The 24011-nt window shown below is 45.7% G+C and overlaps 2 protein-coding genes across 8 annotated transcripts in view; both read left to right on the top strand.

The window, feature by feature from the left end:
* Positions 1–6: 6 nt before the first annotated feature.
* sumo3b (small ubiquitin like modifier 3b) lies at positions 7–2675 on the top strand. The gene is made up of 4 exons (XM_003961944.3): positions 7–157; positions 864–992; positions 1111–1182; positions 1780–2675. Exons 1-4 carry the CDS (start codon positions 137–139, stop codon positions 1843–1845), a joined length of 288 nt encoding a protein of 95 aa, XP_003961993.1. The 5' UTR covers positions 7–136; the 3' UTR covers positions 1846–2675.
* Positions 2676–5022: 2347 nt separating this feature from the next.
* fmnl2a (formin-like 2a) overlaps positions 5023–24011 on the top strand; it is a 35322-nt gene continuing 16333 nt past the window's right edge. For 6 of the 7 annotated variants that reach the window (XM_011610490.2, XM_011610494.2, XM_029834941.1 and 3 more), the window contains exons 1-4: positions 5548–5661; positions 16566–16649; positions 18138–18218; positions 21532–21608. In XM_011610490.2, the coding sequence (XP_011608792.1) occupies positions 5548–5661; positions 16566–16649; positions 18138–18218; positions 21532–21608 (356 nt within the window). Of the gene's footprint in view, positions 5662–16565; positions 16650–18137; positions 18219–21531; positions 21609–24011 lie in introns of all 7 variants that reach the window. The other variant, XM_029834915.1, reaches the window with a different exon arrangement.

Raw genomic sequence — 24011 nt, 5'->3', positions numbered from 1 at the left:
GCAGACAACGTGACCGCCGTGGACGAATCACATTTTAAATTTCGGTGCGCGCTCCTGGCCCAAACGAAAGAGCCGGAGGAGCTGATAACTCGCTTTACGGTAACACGTTATTAATAAATCCCGGAGAAAAAACATAATGTCTGAAGAAAAGCCAAAGGTCAGTAGCCCGCTTCTTGGTTTTTAGCTCCTAATGGTGCCGTTTCGAAGCTAATGCCAGTAGGTTTCGGGATAATTTAGCCTGTTTACAGAATCCATATCAGGCATTTGAGCGGGTCGCGGATGAAACAAAGGTGGACCGAATTGCGGATTTTTCAGCTTTAGGCGCAGAGTTTCTGCTCGCTTTATCCAGCCAATATCAACATCGGCCCCTGATACATACGGAATTTGCTTTAATGGGTATCGCTGGCGCTCGTCGAGCTTATCGGAGGGTTCTGGCGAAATGAATGGTTTATTTTTCCTGCGTTTGCGCCATTGTGGCGCTCTGCGCCACTTTGAGCGTTGGTTAGCTTGCTAAGCTAACGCAGAGGCTGTCCGTTAAGACTGCCTGTGCGGGGTGCGGTGCTTCGGGGTTTTCCGTTGTAAATAAGCACATCTTATAATCCTATATAAGGTGTAAATGCGAACTAACTAAAGGTAACCAGTTAGCTGAGTTTAGTGCTTATATTAACGGGCCGATGGCCGGATACCGGCGCACACGGTTGCCGGTGGCTCTGCGCTGAGCGCGTCGATGGTGCAGAAAGATATGCTATAAAACCAGGAAAAGCCATGCCGAGTTATTGGGCACTTGTAGTATCCGACTCTTTCCGGCGGGTTTCTGCCTCCGTCGGTGTCGCAGGTTGATCGACGGTGGTTTGTTGTTGCAGGAAGGAGTGAAGACGGAGAACGACCACATTAACCTGAAGGTGGCCGGTCAGGATGGCTCGGTGGTCCAGTTCAAAATCAAAAGACATACTGCACTCAACAAACTCATGAAGGCGTACTGTGAAAGACAGGTATGTTTCTGCCATTTGCCCCGGTAGCTGCCCCTAGCTGCCAGGAGCAGGCTGCTGGAGCTTTTGCTCCTCATATTTACTGCATGTGTAATAATAAAAGGGTCCTTTCCTCCCTCAGGGCCTGTCGATGCGTCAAATAAGATTTAGATTCGATGGACAGCCCATTAATGAAACGGATACACCTGCACAGGTTGGTCACAGATGCCCTTGTGTACAATTTTCTGGTGGATAAATGGAGTTTATTAAAGCTCAGTCAGTAAATCTGTGCTCGGTTTGTACTTTAGTCTGTCTGATTTATGGTTACACTCACTGACACAGTTTTTAGCCATGTAAGAATAAAGTAGAGTAGCTCAGTGGTCGTGTACCTTAACCAAGCCAGTGCTAGTTTGATTAAATATTCCTGCCTTCATGAACACTGGTCAGACTCAAACGGACACCAACTGAGCGCTTTGTCAAATAATTGGATATTTGGAGGTGTTTTTGAACCTTGTTAACAATATTGGTTTATTGTTGAACTGATGGAGCACATTTAATCCCAAAATATCCAGACTGCAGCATGTATTTTGTTAAAATGTGCCATTATTTAAAGTAAAAAAAAAATCAGAGTAAACCAGAGGAACTGTCTCTTTAAATCTAATGCTTGTTGGACTGTGTATTTATTTCATAGGTATTGTTTAAAATATGAAAAATTCCCTCAGAAATGTTTTAAACTTCTGCTGTTGTTGAATAAAATGACGGTGAAACTTGTGAAGAATGAGCTGAGCAGTTTTGACTGATGTTGTTGCAGCTGGAGATGGAGGACGAAGACACTATTGATGTATTTCAACAACAGACAGGAGGAGGCTGTTCTTAAGCGGAATTCATACTCTCTGAAGAGCATCGACACCATGTTGGATTTGTTTTTTTCCTGTTTTTCTTTCTTGTTCTTCTTCCCCCTCCCTTGTCTAAATGTCAGGCTCCTCCCAATAGCAGATTTTTGACGCGGGGCCAGGTTCTGAGACGCAGGGTAACTTTTCTTTTTTTTTTTTTTTTTTCTTTTCTGACAAATGTTTAATTCACTCGAGTGGATGATTTTTTAAATTGTCCATGTCAGGGAAACCTCTCAGTTCAGATATGGCCCCGAAAGCAAAAACTCCACATCCTGTAGTGTTGAGAAGAGATCCTGCATGGCTCATGAACCAATAGCTGAACTAGACGCCAAAACCATTTATTTCATTTATTCATTATTTTCCAGTTTGCTGTAAAACCTTCAAATCCAGAATGAGCTTGCCTGTTTTTATTCATAGATTGAATATGAGGAAAACCGTTCTTTCTCTCCAGAAATGGGAAAGATGCCATATTTCTTCAACTTTTACCATTTTTAAAAATGAACAGTTTAATGATAGCATACATATTCATCTTACCGTCTACATTTGCCAATGCTTGTGTTACGAAAGAGCTACATGGACGCTTTACCTCAATGTCAACATAGATTTGTCTAATGGAAAATAAAGTACAGTGGTGTTTTTGGACCAAAAAAAAAAAATCAAAATTATAGTGTTATTTCACAAATGGGGTTTCTTCATTTAAACTGTTAATTTAAAAGGCCACGACTGTAACGGGACGAGTTAGTGATGTGTAATTTTCAACCTTTTCAGGAGAGCAAAGTCTATAAATAAATATTCACGTTTATCAGTCCAGAAATGTTGATTACTTCACCTCTTTTTAAAAAAACAAAACAAAAAAACAATTAGATTAATGTTTCACTGGCCAGTGTCTGAGCAGTGGGTGCACCAACTTCATACATATTCACAGAGCTGCTTTTCAATTCGTATTTCAGATGAGGTTTAAAATCTTCTCCTTTTTATGTTAGTAAAAAACATGCCGCCAGTAAAAGAAAATGACACTTGTAGTTAAACTGTTCCATAACCTGGCTGGTGAGGCTTTCATATGAACACAAATGAAAATAGTCGTCCTTCAGCCAGGCAGCAGATATTGAGCAACAAAGGTGTGACGTAGGCAGCCAGTTTTCTGCCTTGCTCAAGGTCACCGGTCCTCCAGAATGAACCAGTGGCCTGAGCTTAAAGCTGTAACCCAAGATGCAACGCACAGTGGTATTTACGTGTGTATATGTTTCTTTCTGGTTGTAAGTGTTGATAGTTGAGCCAGAAAATATGTTTTAAAAATGGTTCTTATTGATATCGTCCGCTCACACTCATACCTGCATTGCTTTAGGTGGCCGCTAGAGGGCGGTGTCGCCCCGCCTGTTTTCAAGCCTGAGGCCGCTCCAATAATCTTGGTGGGGCAGAAGTCCATGAGACTCAGTCAAGGAAAGTTGTTTCCGCAGATGTTAGCAGTCTGAAGCCCTCTCCGCTCACCTTCTCACACAGTGGGTCCGATTGTGCTCTCTTTGTTATTTGGCATCTGCTTTGCATTCCCCATTTCCTTATGGACATACATCTGGAGCCTTGTGCGCACTCCTACCAGTTTTCACACTGGTGCAGCTTGTTTTCCCAACTCCCTCTGGTTTCCGGTTTCGGGAAAAGAATACACATGTTCTCAGAAATGCTACAGTATGCCTGAACACGATATGCAACACCACCAGGAGTAATCTAAACACCATGTAATGGTATGGTATATGATTTTTTTTAAATATATATTTTAGTGTACTGATCACTCCAGCCGTCACCGCCGCTTCTTGCGGCAGATGTTTTCATGCCGTTACCAAAGACTCACTGTGCACTACTGGTTCATTCTTATGTCAGGCACGACGGACCGCACCGTCAGCTTGCAGTCAAGTTCGTTTGTTCATTATAGTGACAAGATAATAGAATTATTGTGACCACACAATTGTGAATGAGTTTCTTCATTATTGTGTAGTAACAGCCAGAACTGATTAAACCAGATTGCTTACGTATGCGACCGCAGATGTGTTTGGATGCTGGGTTTTTTTTTGTGTTTTGACCAGAATAAAGTTAAAATGTGTGTCAGGCAGGGGCTGTGCGTCTGTCACTGGGCAGGTCACCTGCAGACGGTAAAGAGGTCAGCCAGTGGCTCACGTCCTCACTGCGTCCCTGCAGATGTGATGAATGGAAGCTCTGTGCATCTGGAGAACCTCTGGATCGTCTCCCATAGAGCTCCATGCTGATGTCATCCTTGTGCGTCATGTGGTCTCCACCCTGACAGCGGATCAAGTTTCAGCAAGCAGCAAACAGAGTTCTGGACAGGAACCTTCATGTCAGTGCCTGGGCCCTCATTCAAATTCAGCTCTTGTCGACTTTCTTTTCCCCCTCTATTAAACAATAGATTAACACCTCTGTTTATTTTATAGTTCCTCATGTGTATTATTATTTTGTGCTCTTTCATCACATTTTAGACGTGATTCAACATTCAAATGACAATTTTGTTCACGCTACTGGGTTTGGATTGTTTAAAAAAAAAATGCTGTTCAACATCAATAAAGACATGAGCGGATGTAAATTTGATAATCATTATTAATTTAGATAAAATGAAGATGTTCAACACCAATATTTAAAACGGCTCATTTCGGGAAAATAACTGAAGGCATTATATTCCAGGTATACATACAATTGTATGATGATACGATATTAATCACACCGTGGTCAAGCTATATTGTCTATTTTTATGGGCCTTTTATTTTCACTTTAAAAACTACAAATAAACATAGTTACTAAGGTCAAGAGAAGTTACTGTGTTAGATGCTGGAGTTGAAGAGCATACTTTTAGTTTACTTCACATCGAGCACAAAAACACGCAATATTCTATAAGTGGACACGAAAATAATAAAACTTTTATGATTTCAAACACCCAGAGTTGTTTTTATTGATATAATTAGGTCGCGAGTGTTAAAAACTGAGGTTGGGGTCGCTATGGACCAAAGTTTTTCCTCGTTTCACAGGTTGGACTCAAAGTACCAGAATGCAACAGGGGAAATTACCGTCTCCTTAGATACGGCTTCACGAGCTACGCCCAATCTGAAGAAATGGGAGGTTTGTCCCCCCCCGCCCCCCCCTGAAAGAGCTCATTGTGGAGCGTGAGTGTGTGTGTGAGTGTGGGGAGAGGGTGTGTGTGTTCGGAGCCCCCCTCCTCTCTTAAACTAGCTGGTCAGCAGCAGTGGAGGGATTAGTGAACTAAACTCTCAGACGGTGGCGGCGGATTGCAACAAGCGTGAATCATGCACGGCGTCATTCCTACCGACTGGGAGTGGAGCCGAAATTGTGCAAGATACGGATAACAGCGAGGGAAAAGAGGGGTTCGGTTCGGATCGTCGGGTTCCATCTCCTGTTGTGCCCTGGAAATGCCTCATCGGGGGCCGCGAAGCTGCCCGGACCCATCGCTTTATCACGCCGCCTCCCTCACGTGTGCGTGAAGAAGTGACCAGGGAATAAATCTGCAAGTGGAGGGGAAAAACAAAACTTAAAGAGGGACCCCCCCACACACACACTTTTCTCACATCGTGGAGATCCCCCCTCCTTTTTTTAAACTCTTTCCTGCCAGAAGTGGAAGAGTAAGGGAGCGAGAAGGTTGTGGGTGAAAAGTTGCTCGGAGAGGAAACATGGGGAACGCGGGGAGCATGGAGCAGCACCCCGATTTCAGGGGCCACAACATGCCCCTGAAACTGCCCATGCCTGATCCGGGGGAGCTGGAGGAAAGATTCGCAAGCGTCCTGGTGAGTAGACGGAACTCATTTCCATCAGTTTGTTTCTTTTGTTCCTTCCACCCCTCGGTGTCCTGGGATATGGACAGCTGTGTGTGTGTACGTGTGTGTACGTGTGTGTGGGTGTGTTAAATCTGTTTGTCCAGCACTCCTGTCCTTTGTTGTCCAACAGAAAGGTTGTTTTTTTTCCCCCACCCAAAAAAGTTTTCAGCTGTTGCGCCACGAGTGGCTTTTACACACATGCGGTCGCTTATATGTAAAGTTTTTTTTGTAAAGGTAAGTGTAAATGTGAAGGTCTCCGGCAGCAAACTGCCTGTGCTTCTGTAACTATTTGAATGTAGTCAGATGAAACACCTGCAGTCCTAACGCCGTAGATGAGCCTCTAACTTTATGGCTCCAGATGCTGGCTCCTTTGAACCATCTGCTGCATCATAAACTGTCAACAGGGTCTGTCAACAATTATGTGATCATGGGAAGCAGAAAGGCATTCTGACTTTAGAGGGGTCGTTAGGATATGAAAGTGCGATGAAGGGCAGATCAGGCCAGGAAAACGCGTGCGTGGAAGTCCGCAAAAGTCACAAAGGTCAATGTGTGGATAAGAAGGCTGCAACCAGGTTCTTTTGCACACACGACCGCTGCAGTCAGCGAATAAAGGCCCGAGCAGGAGGACAGCGGAGTGAAATCTGAGAGCTGGCGAAATGTGGGTCAAATGAGATTGTCGCCTGGCCAACTGCTCTCATAAACATTAGCTGCTCGGCTGAAGGAATTTAACTTCAGCCGAGCAGGTTCCTGCAGCTGCACGGCCGGAAACACGGCTTTGAGGTGAGATGTTCTTGTGCTCGTGCTGACCGGGTGGACCACGTCAAGCGCGTTTAAGAAAGAAACCTGGGGTTACGTCAGACGGTTTCCTTGTTTTTCCGGCTAAATCTGTGTTACAGACATGCCGAGCAGCCGGTTTCGCCACTGGTGGAGAACAGGTCTGCTGTCTAGAACGCATTCCGACCACCAGAGATGGAAGCTGATCCCACAGATATGAGAGAGCCCCATTTAAACGCTAATGTCTCTGACTGGGTCCCAATCACGGACGCCTCCAGTCATCGCCAGGGCGAGTGGCACCGTGTGACTCTGATGACCTCACTCAGGTCTGAATGGCTGATGATTAAGTTGTTATCTTTGTCGGCCCCCACAGTGCTGGTATCAACAGGTTATCAGCGCTGGAGAATCATGACTTCAGTGTGCCGGGCTGCTGATTAACACATCTTACACCTTCTCCTTAATTATGCACTGATGCAGTGTATTTCTGTCAGGTTGACGCCTGCAGTTACTCAGCTCAGCGGCTTGACACCGTCGCTGAATGTGATTGTTATTTCTCCTCACTAATACTTGAAGATGTGACGCCTCGACGTTATTTATTCATATTGTAAAAACAGCCGCCCCACTTCAATTCATCAATGTCGAAAAGAAGACGGTGTGTTCCCCGGGCAAGGTCAGGAGCGCCAGAACTTGCAGAACGCCATGTCTTAGACCTTGATCAACTTATTTTTCCAAGGTTTTATTGTGTCGCGCTCTGTCTTTTAAAGCTCCAAGAAGCTCCACTTCTAAACCGAAGAGCGCCGAAACCACCTCAGTTTATCCCAAACATGCTGAAATCCGACTTATTTCAGATTCCATTATTTGGTGTAAGGGCAAAATTTGGCAGCAGGCAGAGCATTATTTCCTTAAAGCTAATTTTATTATGTTTTTCCACCAGCGGCAGTGCCCCCGGGAGTCCACTTATTCCACTGAATGGAATGCTCACGTTCGGTTTCTGTGTTGTGAGTCTCGGGGGGACAAAAACAGACGTTAAGAACAGACTTTCCCTGACTGGGATCCTTTGCCCTGACTGTAAAGGTTAATTCAGATGAGAGCCCGTGTTCGCAAAGTATCATATCGTTTGAGGTCGTTGTTAAAGTAGTGGTGGGTGGTAGAACTCTGTGCTGGTGTAGATGGGAATTTATTCAGTCTTCTTCGCCTCACTGCCTCATATTTCCAGTGAGTTGTGTTGCATTACAGTGTTTTGAGGTTTTCCCACACAGATTGTTTGCAAGCCTTTGCGTCTTTCGCGGTTGGTATATTTTTGGTGACACGAGTCGAGCGGAGCTGCACATGATCATTATGCAGGCCTCCAGGCAGCCGAGATCTTTACCACGCACCTCATCATTCAGATATACGTTATAGCTGACTTTATCCGTGTGCAGAGTTGTATAGTTTAGCACGGAAGGCGACACTCAATCAACTAAAAACACATCAGTCGTCTTCAGCTGGCCATTAGAGGATACAGAGGAAGCGTCAACATGCTACTTCAGCCTCTGGCTCTGTACACAAGACTGAGTACAAGAACACGAGTCTATCTGTGAGTCACACAGGCTGGAGCCTATAAGCTTTATGTTGAATTCCTGGAGATGAATCAGCAGAACGGTGATTTGGGCCTTGATTCAGCATCTTTGGACATCAAGATGTTTGTTGGCTATGTAGAGGAGTTTAAAATGCCATATGGGCAGTGAGGACTAAGCCTTCATTGTGGGTGCTCCTCTCAATGGGCCGCCCAGATTGCATCTAAGCTGCTTTGTTTCAAGGCTGCTGAAGCACCCGTGTTGCTGTTATTTGTGCTGCGGAGCCACGCATCTGAAATCTACTCCCTAGATTAATCACACAAGTAGCCTTCATGTTCAACTGAGATCTGATTCGTCACCTTGATGCGGGGGTAGAATGCTGTTTTCCTCCCAACACTCAACTGCTTCTCCAGCAGACTTACCGGTACTCCTACAGAAACTGAGCATGTCCCTCCATCCGCAGATTGCCTCAGTCCTATACAAGTTTTTAGTGTCTTTCAGGCCATTGTCAAGGTTTTTATGGCCTGTTTTCTGACCCAACTCTCTGCTCATGTCATAAAAGCTTTCAGAGAAACGCACCCGGCACTGCCCATCGGACACTAATGACATAAAGGGGAAAGTGAGACCATTGCTAATGTAGTATCAGTGTTCTGTCCCCAGACACATTCAGAAGGGAAAATATAATATTATGCAACGTAGTATTGACTTCACACTCTGTTTATACAAACATCAAATGGTTGACTTGGTTTATTTATGCACAGTCAGAGCTAAATCTTCTATACACAACCCAGGAAGTGACTAAGCTAACCATGCATGTCGACTCTTCATTAAAAATCCCAACAATGGGTATTCTCTGGGGAGCAGAGGCTGCTCTGTGGCTCTATCTCGTGCACCAGGCCCGTGGAACAGAGTTTCTCTTTATTCTGTGGAGAGCCCAAGACAGACCCTGGCACTGGACCCAGACCTGGCAGGCTGCGAGAGGCCACATACCCAAATATCTGCGTGCGCGTGCTTGTTACGAACCCCGGCATGCTCGGCCACCAATTAGCCGTGACAGAGGCGAGCATGAAATGCTGGGGTAGCGCAGAGTTCCGGCAGCCGGTGTCAGTGGCCTCCGCAGCCTCTCGGAAGAGCTCCGCTGGAGAACGATAATGCGCCGCTCAAAGCTCCACAGCGGAGCCTGGGGAAGTCTTGCCCGGATGGCTGACGATCAGCTGATTATGTGGGAACGGATCTCTTGGCTGTGTACAGGACACCGCTGAGCTCAAACCACTGGAGATCCAGACAGTATTGTCCCCTGCAGCTCAGTTTTGACACGCGCACAATTATAAACGGTTTTGTTTTTGTGCTCTGCTGCCTGTGTGGCAGCGAGTTAAAGAGTCCTGACCAGATAGAAAGATTCCATCGACCACTGGAGCCCCTGGCCTGGGTTAACCGTAGGATTGTGAAGTTACATGCATGTTAATTAAGATATTGGTATGGTAAACTACAGAGGGTGCGCCAACTAGTTATATGAACCAGGACAGTAAAACAGTCATTCTTTAAAACGCTTGCAGTCATAAATGGCAATAAATGTCCAAAGGTATCAGAGGTTGGTTTATATATATATATATATACGGTCACTTAACGATGACCTCATGGGCTGATCATTTTCCTACATGCTTTCTGAAGCCTCGTTGCTGTAGGTCTTCCTGTGGAGGGTGCAGGAGGATGTAGCGGGCGAGGGCAGCGCAGCCTTTTCATGTTGGTCACAGCCAGTTGAAGTTGCTGTCCAACAGGAACCAAAGAGGAGCATAATGAGTCCAGCTTCTTTGGAGCACCAGGACTGCTCGGCCAAACTTTTCCTTTCGTTTTAACCACGTCCTTCAACTGTTGCCGTTGCCGTGACGGTTGAATTATGTGTTGTGGCCGTAGGATTGATGTTATCTTGTGTCGTTTATTTTTATTGCTCCTTTATGGCACCGCCATGTTTATTGTGTTGATTCAGGGCAGCAGAATCTCTGTCAGGTTACCGTGTTTTTCCAGCCGAATGCTGCAGATCTCAGAGGTTCGTGCACGGTCTGGGACTCGTGGAGCGTCAGCTGACTTTTTAAAGTAGCAGCACAAGTTGTCTTTGGTTCGGAACCCCTTTCTTTAAAGCTCATGTGATATCTCGGCCGTCCTTTCCTCAGAGTTGCGGTATACAAACCCACACCGCGTTTACTTTAGCTGGAGTTCTCCTTAGACTTTTCTTCACAAATGTTTATTTCCCGGGACATACGCTGCTTTTGAAGCGGCCAGAGGAAAGGAGGCCGGTTCTGTTGCTAACAACGTGCCAGAAAGAACATCTGCAGAGCTGAATGGGAGGTCCTGTCGCATTTGAATGTACTTCAAGTCTTTTAGCCAGAGTCTGATACAGACCCGTCACAGCAGTCTGTTGTTTTATTGAACCGTAGTCGTGTCTCTCACGGAGGACTCCCCCACATGAAACCAAAGCATAGCTGACTTGCTCTAGCTGAGACTTTAGGTAATGTTATCCTGTATTTCCTGTGTGAGTCAGAAGCTTAATGTGAGATTTAAGGAAAAAGTCTTGCAGGAAGAAGTTTACTTTATTAGAGGTGATCCAGAGATTAACCACCCTGCAATAGTCGGTTGTCTTTTCTGCCCACAGCGACTTTACTGAGGTGATGTTCTCTCAGAATACAGCGCAGCGAGGTCAACGCCAAAGGCGGCAGGTGGTTTATTGTCCAATGAACTGACTTGAAACTTCCTTTATGAGCTAGAATGCAGAGCAGATGAAATCTGTTGTCATGGAGAGTGAATATATTTGGTGACAATCGGGTTTGAGCTTTGACTAATTTTACAGCGGAGGTATAAAAGCAAAAAGAAACCGGGCCAGCTGCTTTTGTGTGATATTTCATACAGCAGTGTGTTGAGACTGCTCGGTTATGACTAATTAATATGTTGGACTCAAAGTTTACAGTATTACATCAGGTGATGTTAGCAGAACAAGAGTGATTTGATAAGCAGATGTATACGCAAGACTGTAAGTTCTTTTTTCTTTTTTTTGGTTTAAGGAGCTGGCAGGAATATTTTTTAACCATAAACAGTTGGAGCACAGAGAAGCCAGAATTAATCTGATTTATGATTCCTACTCTTCAGCTGAAGGCCCTTTTATCCCATATGTTGGATCTATCTATGGTATTTATTGGGTTCATATTGTTTTTTTTATTTATTTTCATCATCTTAGATCACAAAAACATGCTGCTGCAGCACCAGTTGGGTAGAAAAGATGGAGGCAGGTTTGTTGGAGCCCACAACAAATGTCCAAACGGGGGCACATTTGGTAGGTGTGCTGCCAACATAACGCAAGCTCAAAAGTACGAGGAGCAGGCGGAGACGCCCACAGGCTGATGGGAATAGCAAGGCCTCACATGTCCGATACAAAAGCTTTAAAAGTGCTTTAAAGTTCTAAAGTCCACAGTTTGCAGGAATTGCTGCATCAGATCTTTAGAGTATGTGGTTGTGATGATGTGTTGTCATTAACGAGGGATTAATTAAAAGGGCTTAAGGATTATTTACTTAGCAACGTTCTTTTTTATGTTCTCAAACGCGGCGTACTTATTCCGCCCCGGCCCACCAACAGAACCGGAGCAGGAGCTTATGTGAGCTGGTTCTTTTGGTGATTTCCAGCCACCGCCTCTGTTCGCCTTGTTTGTCTCGCAGATAAACAACTTTTCCCATTTCACGTTCTTCACGGACTCCACCTCGGCCCAGACGCTTTCGCAAGCCCGGAACATCTGGCCCGGCTGGAGCTCCTCCCCTCCGTTAGCGTGTCGCTTGTTTTATTTGGACAGCTTCCTGCTGCTCCAGATCATCTCCATCATGCTTCAGCACTGTGGAGCCCATCCGTGTGAAGGTTTACAACAGTGGAACCCAAATCCCAATTTCAGTTGCTTCTTTCCTGGTTTGCCTGGGTAGCTGAGTCGGGAAGCTGTTGGATGACAGCGTGGTTAAATGAGGCGACATCTTTCATCAAAGCTGGCTTCAGATGGTGAGCTGGCTGTGAAGTTGGTGGTAGACAGCCATTACACTGAAGTCAGAGGGAGGAATTCAACTGGAATGTACACACAGTGTGTATGTTTGTGTGTGTGTGTGTATTGGGGGGAGTAAGAGGCAAACCTCAAACATTTGATCTGGCCATTCCAGTGAACAGCTTCACAAACATAAACGCTGCGTGCCTGGATGGCGAGGGCCGCTGAGCCAGAGTGGGGGGTCACAGGGATTACAAAGCTAATCTGAGGACAGACGGAGGACACCTGTGCCCCCAAAGAACGGCGGGGATTAGAGACCCACGCTGTGCTAATGAGGGGCGGACAGCGGGGTTGGGCAGCGCGTGCCTCGAGGCCTTTCGCCCATATTGGTGTTGCGATGCCTTAAATCCACCTCTGTGTCTCTGCGAGAAGAGGTAAACCCACTTTTGTACGTGTTTAAAAGACCCCACAGAGCTTGTAACGGAAAGATTACCAACAGTAAAGAACAGTCATTTCCTCTATTGAGCAATTAGGAATAATCACGATAAGTCACGATTGCTCATCAGTGCTTCAGGTCGCTGCACGTTATTTGATGTGTGTCAGTGGCGCCCGTGTAAAAAGAGGGAGCAAAGTAAATAGCAAAGTAATAAATCACAGGTTTGCAATATCCAAAGCATGCAGGAAAAGATGCAGTCTTCATTTTTTGGAAAAACTCTGACTGATGTGGATCTGCAGGGTGAGTCAAAAAGACTTCGCTCTCTGGGTGTGCTGCCGTAGGAGGTGAACGCCCACGCCACACCGCGGCGGGGGTGGGTGTGTCTCCGCAGGACAGCGTACGGCCGGGGTCACATCAGGACCCGGAATACATTTTATCAGGGGCCTGACAGCTACACAGTGTTCTTTGGAGCGCAGAATTAGCCTTAAAGTTGGACATTTGTCTTCATTACATAATGTTTTCCTCCCCTGAAGGTTTTATCTGCAAACTCTGACAGCATGAAATGACGTCACACCCAGGACTCGGTTACTCTTCCCTATCTCAGTGCAGACGGCAGGTGATGCAGATCCCTACGATGCTGATGTGGACAGGGAACTGTTGTGTATAATTAAAGTAAACATGCAAATATGCGAATCAATTAATAACTGATAACAGATGTGTATGTTGGTCCTTCTCTGGCGATCAGCAGCACCCAGATTAGTTGCATTAATCCACAACCTCCACTGTTTGTTTTTGAGTTTCACTGATAGAGTTATTGATTGATTGATCTTCTGGCCTTAGGATTGATTAATTAACAGCACCAGTACTTAGCTGCGGCCCTAATGTGAACGCTGCATTGCAGCTGACGGCAGCTGGGATAAATAAGTAGATCAAGGGGGCAAATGTCACGACTGTGACACACGTCAGCCTTTAGGGTGATGAAAGAGCTAATCTTCGTTTTCTTGCTTGAGCAGTCAGAGTTTGAATGTTTACAGACCTGCTACTATTTAAAGGGGTGACTTCTATATCTTTTTTTCATACGTGTTATTTTAGAGCAACCACAGCTGAAGCAGGCCTGTGTGTTCTGCATCCAGCTGTGACGGGAGGCCCACGCCTCTGCAGACCACCAGGAAGGTAGTGGGCCGCTTGCTGGGCTTCGAGCCAGTTCATTTTTTTTTTTAACTCCCTTTTATGACTCATGTTGTCTAATGAGAGGATGCAAAGATGCTAATGGGATGCAGTTGAGAGAGCTGAGACAGAGCCTCAGCGTGGACACCAAAGGGACAGACAGCTCTGCAGCAGCCGGCCTGTTGCTGCTCTGCACACAAATACACAATAAAATATTATATTTAAAGTCACAGTCACTGAGCGTTTAAAGCTAAGTGATTAGTTTTGAAATGTTTTAAACAGCTGCTTTGGGTCATTTGTATAACGTTTAGAGTTGAGTCTGTCTGGTGGTTCAGCCAGACAATACGGGTTAAAATAACTCGGACCACAAGATTCAATTACAATGATTGTGTATCGTTTCTGGCGGCTAAAATTAAAAAGAGTCTGCATCTTCCACAACAGCGAGCCTTTACTGACATAAACGCCGCTGCTCAGCACGAACGCAGCAGAATCAAGTCCACATATGAATGAACAGGTCCTGGAGACGCTGCTGACCTCATCATTATGGCATTCACCACCTAAGCCGGGCTGTTGCTCTCCAGACTGCTGGACGTTTTTCAGAGGCTTCACGTCAAGTTGAAAACTCTCAGCTTTGCCTTTTTCCAAATGTTTCTGAAGGATTCCTGCAGCAGTACAGATGTGCAGCAGCTGCCCCGGGGATAAAATGTCAGTTTGGCGGCAGATATTTACACACTTCGACCTGAAATATCAAAGAATGACGCAAAAATTCATGCTTTCTCCTGAATTTGATCCCAGTTGGGCCCAGACTGGAACCCAGATGAGTTTCACAGAATGTTGAAGTTAAATTCTATTATTCTATTGTCATTTTAATATAAATCCCTCACTGTGTTACTATTTGAAAACCCTCTCGTAAGTTTTGTCTACACTGTAACTTTCCCCCATTATCTCAGATTCGTAGCAGACCGTTTCTAATGCTGAATGTGGACTTGGTGTCTCCACTTCCTGTTTCTCAACCATGTGAAAATGATAGACGCATTTGGAATTTTTGTCTGAACGGGTCAGATTCACCATAATCCTCCCCGGTGATACTTTAATAACCCACCGTGCACGCTCCCACACTAACTTGCGCGGCTGTAGATTTTTAGGTAACCCAATCCGGCGAGCTGAGTGCCCGTCACTGCTCGTTAGCTCCCGGATGAAACGCTGGCTGGCACAAGTGCTTCTCTTTGCTTTATTTGGAACGTCACCAAGCTGGGAGCCCACAGCAACTCAGCAAACATCCCAGCCCTTCTGCAGGAGCGCGGCACCTACGTAATTACCACAACACTCTGTTTTCAGGCCACTAGCTCTTTCATACGCACCAAAATCCCAAAGGAGCTAAATGATTTAGCATCCTTTAATTTCAGCCTGCCACCCACAACTGGCAAAAAGGCTTCTTTTTTTTCTCGGTAAAAAAATGTCCATTTTCTTCTAGTTTGTCCACTGTGAAGCATCAGCCACACTGTATCATTCATCTTCAGCTTCACTCCTGATTTTCTTGGCCTCAGTGCTGGTTCTTGTTCAGAAAAGGAAGAAAACGATAACAGGAGATGTGTATCTTTTATAATATGCTCTCTGTACGTTCATTAAAAATAAAAATATACATCCCTTTGTCAGTGGAGTTGATGAATAAAAAAAGAGCTGAGTGCACCCGTCGTATACATTATAAAGGACGAAATTGCTGCAAACCCCAAATACGGGGATCAGACGACTCAAGCCGGTGTCTCACTGGCTCCTCTAATTACTTTCCCGCCATCTCATCATCCACCTTCTACTCGCTCCCACTGTGAGGACGAGTGGGGCGGCGGAGTTAAACTGCACCAAATTTAAGGTGTTTGCATGCTGAAGAAAGGAGAGCGAGATGGATAAAGAGAAAAGTTTAGATGGCTGGGATGTTTTCTCAGACGTTCTGTCAGCCAACACATGGGGCAAATTAGGTTTAGTTTTCATCCGCCTGCGCACGCTTAGGAAATCAAAGCACATTTTATTTACTGGGGGAGGAAGAGGCTGCATTTTTGGTTGCAATGACGCTGTTCATTGTTGAATTCGGTCACCTCTGATTTAACAGGCGCTTCTCCTCCGCCTCTGTGCTGTAACCTTCCCCTCACTGAAAAACAGGAACTTCCATGTAAAGCATTTTAACGATGCCCTCCATTGGAAAATATGCTTATTCTTCCATTTTTGCTGGAAAACAAACCAGTTTGTGGTTTGCTATGAGATTTGCTTCACGCTACAGGGAGGAAATCCCAATTTAGCCGGCCTTGTGATCATTCTTTCTTTTTAAATTGGATGCAAACATAAGCAGCCGTAGAAAGTAAAAAATGGAGCGTGGAATGCAGCCTCAGTGCTGGAAGTGTAGCCTGATTGTTCCAGGAAATCTCCAATTTGCTACTGACACATTATTGACCTTAAAATAGTTAATAAAAATAGGTTGGAAAGAGTCAGGAGTTACATGTTAAAGCTCCTCAGAAGGTTCACACGTGGTAACAATGTTTATCACTTTTTATATTTTCAGCAGACTGAACAAGGAACTCGGAACTGATGGTATCATGTGCTGAAAGGTGTCGATATATTGTTAATTTGGTGGCTTTTCTTTGTGCTCCTGTTGAACGTGCCAGCGCAGACACACAAAGACACAAACATCTTCCTGCAGAACATCTGATGTGCATGTGTGGACGCATGGGAAGGTTCCAAAAATGCATCTGTGAACAGAAAAAAGAAATATAAGTCACTGTCAATCTGAGAATATATATTTACTAGTGTTTTAAATGACATGAAAAGCAAACAAAGATTTTGCTGCACAGATTTCTCTGGATCGGGATGGCTGATGGCTCGTTATCCACATGCCGTCACCGGTAACTCTGACCCTTTCCCCCTTCTGTCCCGCAGAATTCCATGAATCTCCCTCCAGACAAAGCGCGGCTGTTGCGGCAGTATGACAACGAGAAGAAGTGGGAACTCATCTGCGACCAGGTGAGCATCGCTCTTCTTTTACCCGCCTCCTCAGCCCGATCAGGAGCAGCAGTGCGTGCACGCTGTCCGGCGAGCTGTAGCCGGAGCGCTCCTCCATCCCTGAGCAGTGAGGAAGTGATGGCGACGGATCGGCACCACCTCCCACAAACTGCATTTGTCCTTACTGACTCTAAGGAAACGGCGTCAGGCCTGCAGTCAGAGATCCTCTTTCGGTTTGAGGTGTTCCTCTGTCAGCACTGATGCCTTGGATGTCGGTGGAAGTGTTCCAAAAACACGGCCACCTGATATTGAAAGTGAAAGAGCGTTAGAACCAGTTTTTATCAACATCTGATTTGTTTCCAGAAAAAACAGTTAAATTAAGTCGTTTTTCCAAATAAAATAACAAATTAAAGGCTCAATTTAGTTCTGATCTTTTGTTAGTGAACCACATCCTGCCTCGGAGGCTGTTGTCCTGTTTTCCCCTCTAGTCTGGAAGTAAAGCCTCCTCTTTGTCATCTCCTTACGTAACCGTGGCAGCAGTGATTGGAAGGGGGGGGGGCAGGGAAGCAAAGATGACAGGTACAATCCATCTGAAACAGACCACCGCTAACGACTAACGCGACAAAAAAAGAGAAAGAAAAGTTGACACATGCAACATTTTAAGTAAGCAGTGAGCCGTTGTTACTGGCGCAGGCAGCGCTGGTCCAAAAGTGCTCCTCTATTTACTGTTCATCAGTAGATGGGACCGATAAAACATGACTGAGGAAGCCTCTCAGGGAAACGCTTTGATTTTGAAGTCTGCCTTTGTTCTGGTGTCATACGAGAGCACCGGGTGTGGGTCACGCTGCTGTGGTGTGACTGATCAGGAGGCTACTGTTTCCCCGTCCAACACACTGATCCAAATCCAGCGTTAATCTCTTGTATTTTCTATTTAGGAGACCGCAGTCAGGGATTTGACCTAGAACCTGTTCTCAGCTAAACATTTGAATGGCACACGCCACAAATATTCAGCCACGATCCTGAGACAGGTGATGCCTTCTAGCTCATTAGTGGTAATTGCCATCGTTAGCGACATCATTAGCGACCTGCGAGCTCAAACAGGAAATGACCTGTGGATCAGATGAACACAGCCAAGCTTTAAATAGTCGATCGTTTTTATGGTAATATGTGATAGGTGCATGATGGTAAATATCCAGCACATTAGCGTAGCAACAGTTAGCCTTGAATGTGCCCCGGGGGCAGTTTTCTCAAATGGAAAGTGATGCAGATTAAAAGGTGACTCATGGTAACGGTAATCTACTGAAAGCCTGTTTTAAATTTTAATCTGATTCCTTTGTAATCCATTCACAAGCGTGTGACAGGATGCACGATGAAAGGAAAACGTTTTTGTTTTTGTTTTTTTTTAGAATTTAGCTGATATAAAATCTCAATAGTTTCATTGTGTGATTCCAACATTTTATTACTTCCATTTGTTTTTTTTTCCAAACTATCCCTTTTTTCCCTCAACAGGAGCGATTCCAAGTGAAAAACCCTCCTCACACATATCTTCAAAAGCTGAGGGGTTATCTGGACCCAGCAGTCACAAGGAAGGTGAGTGCCCCCTCTGACAGGCTATCCTGTTCCATCGCCCGTTGGGTCCACTGCTGCGGCTTTTCCGTCCCCCTCTGAACCCGCGTCTCACGTCCAGGATTTCCCTCCGGCTGAGGAAATATTGCACACGAGGCTCATAGAGAAGGCCTGGGAACTGTGGTTGTAAGATGAAGAGTAGGATGAAAAAGGAGACAGCTGTTTATGTGGAACATGTGAAGTTGAGCAGAATCATTGAATCCTTCCATTTGCATGACTTACACACATCTAATCAAATTTAGCTGAAGGTGGACGAGAAATCCTTGGGTTTATCAGAACGACCTCTCTTGTGTTTTGGCTTCACTTGGGCGATGTGTGCATGTCCTTTTAGAGATAGCAGCAAGGTTAAAGCAAGCGTGTTGATGTTATCAACTGAATCAAACTCTTCTCCTCAATGTTTTTTTTAAACAAAGTCTACTTTTTATATCAATGAGCCGAATTTATTTAGTCTTAGCTTAGCTTAGCTTAGTTTAGCTTAGCTGGGTGTGAAGAAGACTGACAGCGATACAGATGGATAACATGTTGTCAGTAAACACAATCAAAATCACTCATTGTGAGGAGGGTGGGAGGGGAGGCCGTCTTATACCGGCCACATTATTCGCATTTAGAGTCAGCAAACCAGGAAGTGAAGCTGTGCTATCACCTCAGCGTTCAAACATCCGCCCGGGCTAATCTCGGATGGGCTGCCTGTCATCTCCAGTCAGACAGGAGCGAGGAAACACGAAGGCTTGAATGTTCATCAGCACGTTAACGGCTACCTAAACCGACATAAATGAGTTTTGAGAAAATTCATATAAGGACCTTTTGGTTTGCAGTTTTACAGCAAATCTGCCCGCAGAGATTAGGAAGTGTTGTTGTTCCTTTTCACATGGCGTACACCCCAAGGTTAGAACTGGGAACAGCTGTCAAGAGCAAAGAGCAAAGCTCTCAATTTGAGAGAATAACACGAAACCAGAAAACATCAGGCTCCACATCCAGATCAGGATTAAACTTTTTGTGTGTACACGTTTATTCAGGCAGACCGCAACAGTCTGCATCTTTGTGGCCTGATGTTTGCTGATGTGGCAGTTTTCTTTATCCCTAAACAAAAACAGGCTGCTGATCCTCCAGGATAAGGTGGGGGGGGGGAGTGGGGGGGGGGGGCTGTGCACCAACATAAAGTGGGAGAGAGGTGACCGTGTTACAACAAACATGCAGATATAAAAAGCAGTATCACGCAGACATGAGTGTTTTCCTCTTATCGGTGCCATATCCTTCCTCTTTCGCTCCATAACAGCATGACTGACATTGATGGGTATACACACACACACACACATGCACACGTGCGCTCCAGAGGTTAACATTGACTCGGTCTGGTCTCTTTTTAATGCTTAGTCTTGTGAGTGTGAGACATGTGACATTTTCAGGAGAGCCAGACTTGCTTGGATTGCTGCCTCTGGCTCTCATCCTCGGCCGATCATAAATGTGAAGCAGACAAGGAAGCGCAAATTGCACGAGAGTCGGTGAGAACGGCGAGGAGGGGCTGGTAGAAGACTGAATAATGGAGAGGAGGAGAGAAGGTTGGCAGAGAGGGAGAGAAAGAAGCACTGGAGAGGAAACCAGAGTTATGGGCTTCTGTCTGCATTCTTGTTCCATCCCCCTTTTCTTCAGACTCAAAACAATCGCCACTTTGTGCCGCGATGAGCGAGCTCGAGGTCGATGCCTCTGCCTTCCATATGCAGGCTGCGATACATTCCTCCGGCAGCTCCCAGCCAATAGGCAACCAAAGAGGAAGAGCCACGGTCCAACGAGCCACCAAGAATGTATCAGCTATTGATTTGTTTCCAGGATGACCCATTCTGAGCTCGCATACCACCTCTTTTTTTCCCTTTCCCTGCTATTTACACTGTTCCCTCCTCTCTCCCTCCGTGTTCCAGCTGGTTGTACTTAGTGTGGAGAGTCTGGTGAGGAGGAAGAGTAAGGAGAGGCTGCTCGCTCACCCTAAATAAGCCCCGCCGGCCGCACAAATGCACAGAAGGGCTCCTCCCTAATAAAAACACTCTGGTTCTCATCTCCGTGAGTGGCAAACATACTCAAAGACAAAGGGAACAAGAAAGTTTGATAACAGGAACTCAATTTCTGTTCTGTGGATGTGATTAGCAGGCCGATCCATGTCTGAATTCTGCCTCCTCCCTGACCCAAACGTTTCATTGCCACCACCAATGAAACGTTTTTCAAATATCAATTCATTTAAATTAAATAAGTATTTAACTTACTGCGATGCCAACTCGGCTCTAGTTTAATATCAATCTTGGGATCTTGGGAGCTGTCTGGCCTCAGAAAGAGTCATTTAGCCAATATTGTGTCCACAATTTATGGATCCTTCTTGAAAGAATCTGGACCAAAGAAGGGGACAAAATCTTATGGTGAACCCAAGAGGGCACAAAACAACTCTCATTTCTAGAATTGCACTTAAGTCTTCCACAAATCTCTGATAATTTTGATGAAGCGGTGATCTAAACATTAGAATCCCGGCGCTTTGTGGGCATTTTTATATCTCGCCAGCTTTACTCGCCAGTTTTACTAAACATTGGCTAACAACAATAAATGTTATCTTTTTCATTTCATTTGCTTGCAACTGTCTTCATGTGAAAATGACTTGGATCTGCCAGATGTGCCACTGCTGCTTGTACGTTCAGCTTTTTTCGTTGTGCAGAAATCAAACAGGAAGTCCGATATTCCCTTGTGTTGTTCGTGTGTGTGATTGTCTCCCTGGCAGGTCCTGCCTTCTTGCTTGTAGCTCACACACTTTCTCTCTTTCAGCTGTAGCCACAGTAACAGGCCCGAGAATGTGTGTGTGTGTGTGTGTGTGTGTGTGTGTGTGTGTGTGTGTGTGTGTGTGTGTGTGTGTGTGTGTGTGTGTGTCTATATGCTCGGGTAGCTGCTGCATGTCCCCACAGGACTGAGAGTGAACCAAGTGGTTTGCCAAGTGGGATTACTGCTCTATAAAGGAATAATTGTGAACAAACCAGATAATTGGAACTGTTCAATATTCACAGTTTGTAATTAATCGGCTCCTCTTTTAGTTTGCTGAATGGTTACAGGGAAAACAGAGAAATCGTCCCCAAATTTGTCTTTGACTGCAATTTTTTCCTGCCTTCACATTTAAATGTCACTGCGGTTTGTGTCTAATTTTCCTTCCAGAACAAAAACCCTCCCTCCGTCCCTAAAGCTGCCATGTGGTAAATTATAGCGGTTATGATGAAATATTAACTCCCCCCTTATTTTCCGTCCCCAGAAATTCAGGCGGAGAGTTCAGGAGTCCACCCAAGTCCTGAGAGAACTGGAAATATCGTTACGGACCAATCACATCGGGTGAGTCACGGCGGGGTTGCGCGCAGTGTTGAATGTCCGGGTTGTATTAGATTCAAGACATTCCAGACACACGGAAACGCAGACGTTGACATTAACCACCGGCGTCCCCAGTTCCCATCTCCAAACCATGTGGTGCTGGAGAAAAGATGAACCCGTTGATTGTTCGAGGCCGATGACACACGAGCGGCCTCTGGATGGAAAAAGCGCTGATTCACCAGCGTTCCGGGTCGCCGCCGTAGAGCTGCTTTTGCAGGTTTCACAACGGATCAAAACACCAGCAGCTTCATGTTTGATTGCAGTCGCTCTGACAACAAGCCTGAACCTGCTGCGTCTGATGTTTGGAGTTACACAGAGACGCCGTGGAGATCAATATCTCCCAGAGGTTTAGACGTGCCTTTGGGAGATGTCTGTGATCAGAAACGATGAGAAAGAGCTGAAAACTGGCGAATTACGCAGCATCTTTAATCAGGCCAAACGTCTTCTGGATGAGGAGCCTCTTTATCCTGGAAAATATGTAAATGAACGGAGTTCAGGTCCAGTATGAAACGTCCAGCTGATCCGTCCGCTGGTGTAGACGAAGCTGTTGGAAGGGACGACTGATGTTAACTGATGTTAACATGTTGGCTACAAAGTGATGAATTAAAACATGCTTGATTAGTCCCACAGCCGGGAACTTCCTGTATCTACCCTCAGGTCATTACTAACACCATTCATGCTTTATACATCAACATACAATGACCACATGCAGTCGATAAGGGAGAGGCGTTAGTGCTCAAGGGCACCTCGGCAGCTCTATGAAAATGTCAAACGCCTGCTACCAGTCACCATTAATATTTTTGCTCTGCAGCTAGGAGTTGAACCAGAAACCCTCCTCCCCTCCCCCATTCCCCCCTCCAGACTGCCACTGTGTGATGGCCACATTTTGGAAAAGCTAAAAAATGTTGAACGTGGAAAATAATACGAAGGTCCTTGTTTCTTCTTCATGTGTTACAGGGCCACCTTTAAAAAAAAACCAACCATGGTTTGGTTGTCAGGTTATTTAAAAACACGGAGCAGTCCATTTCAACTCACCTCTGCTGAGGCTACAATATTAGAAACATCTCCAGCCAGCCCACACATCTTATAGATGAGTCTCTGTTGAGTTATTCAGCTTTAACTTCTGCCTCCACCTCTGTTGTGACTGACGCTCCCTCTGCCTGAGGGGTGTTGGCTGTCTCAGCCCTCCCTTGAAGGGATTCATGGAGATTTCTTCTTAATTTGAACATCCCAGCGTCTCTGACAACAGTGGTCCCGGTTGGAATTATTGTGGTTTGTCGTAGTAATTGGTGTCCAAATTTGGACAGGAAGACATGCGATGTTCTTTTCTCACTCGGGCGGATTCTATCAAATACTCTGCTGCAATCGGTCCGCTTCACTCGCTTCGCACAAATAGTCTCACATCTGTGACGACCGTCTCTCACCCGCCTACACGCCGTCTGCGCCCACGACAGGTTGGCTTCCTCGGGCCAAAATAAACTCTGCGGCCACAGCCAGAGATGATCTCAGGCGGTCGGGTGCACGCACAGTTTACAGGGATTAACTGCTCTTTAGTCACCGTATGTTGGTAAATTAGATTACATAAATAATCCCCCTACTCAAGATTAGACAACGAGGCATAACGGCAGGGATGGGGGGGGGTCCGAGATGGTACGCAGGGGTGGGGTGGGGTGTTGGTGGATGTCAAGCTGTCATCCACTCAGGAGTGAATGATTACTGCCTCTTTTCAGAGGTGAGACAGAGAAATGCATCATCTCAGCTGCATATAATAGACAGATTGTCCTTGTATGAGCAGCACTGATTATAATCCCCCCCCACCCCCCGTGCCCCCCTGCCCGCCTGCCTGCTCTTCACATGTCCCGCAGTGGTCAGCAACATGTGGTGAATGGGAGGATTGTTGGTTGGTGTCCCGCGGTAATGATTACCATGTGGCTCCACCACGCCACGCCCCCAAGCCCTTTTAAGACGCAGCGGGGCCCACTGGGCACCGCTTTACTGGACCATCTTATTGGTCTCGCTGGCTCCGGTGCTGTTACCCTACAGGAGGGCAGATAAAGAAGCAGCTTGTGAAGTTTTATGCCAGTTAAATGTTACAGCTGCATGTTTATGCCCTGCAAATTTGGCGGTCAGGAGGTGTCCATGCTAGTAAACGACACGGTTCAGTCCTGTAATGAAATTAGGTGTAGATGTTATGTGATTTGCCTCACACTAATTGTGCATCTGTACGAGGAAGAGCACATGACCAGCCAAAGTAGCTGAAGCTTTTTCTGTGAGAAGGCCTGCTCCTCTGTGCAGAATAAAAAATGAAAGCGATGAATGGGTGGCCCACTTCAGTGGAAGGTGAGAATGGGCTTTTGATCAGTCTGA

The sequence above is a fragment of the Takifugu rubripes genome, chromosome 1 (genome assembly GCF_901000725.2).
Source record: "Takifugu rubripes chromosome 1, fTakRub1.2, whole genome shotgun sequence".
NCBI classification, from domain to species: Eukaryota; Metazoa; Chordata; class Actinopteri; order Tetraodontiformes; family Tetraodontidae; genus Takifugu; species Takifugu rubripes.
This window is presented reverse-complemented; position numbering and strand designations above follow the sequence as displayed.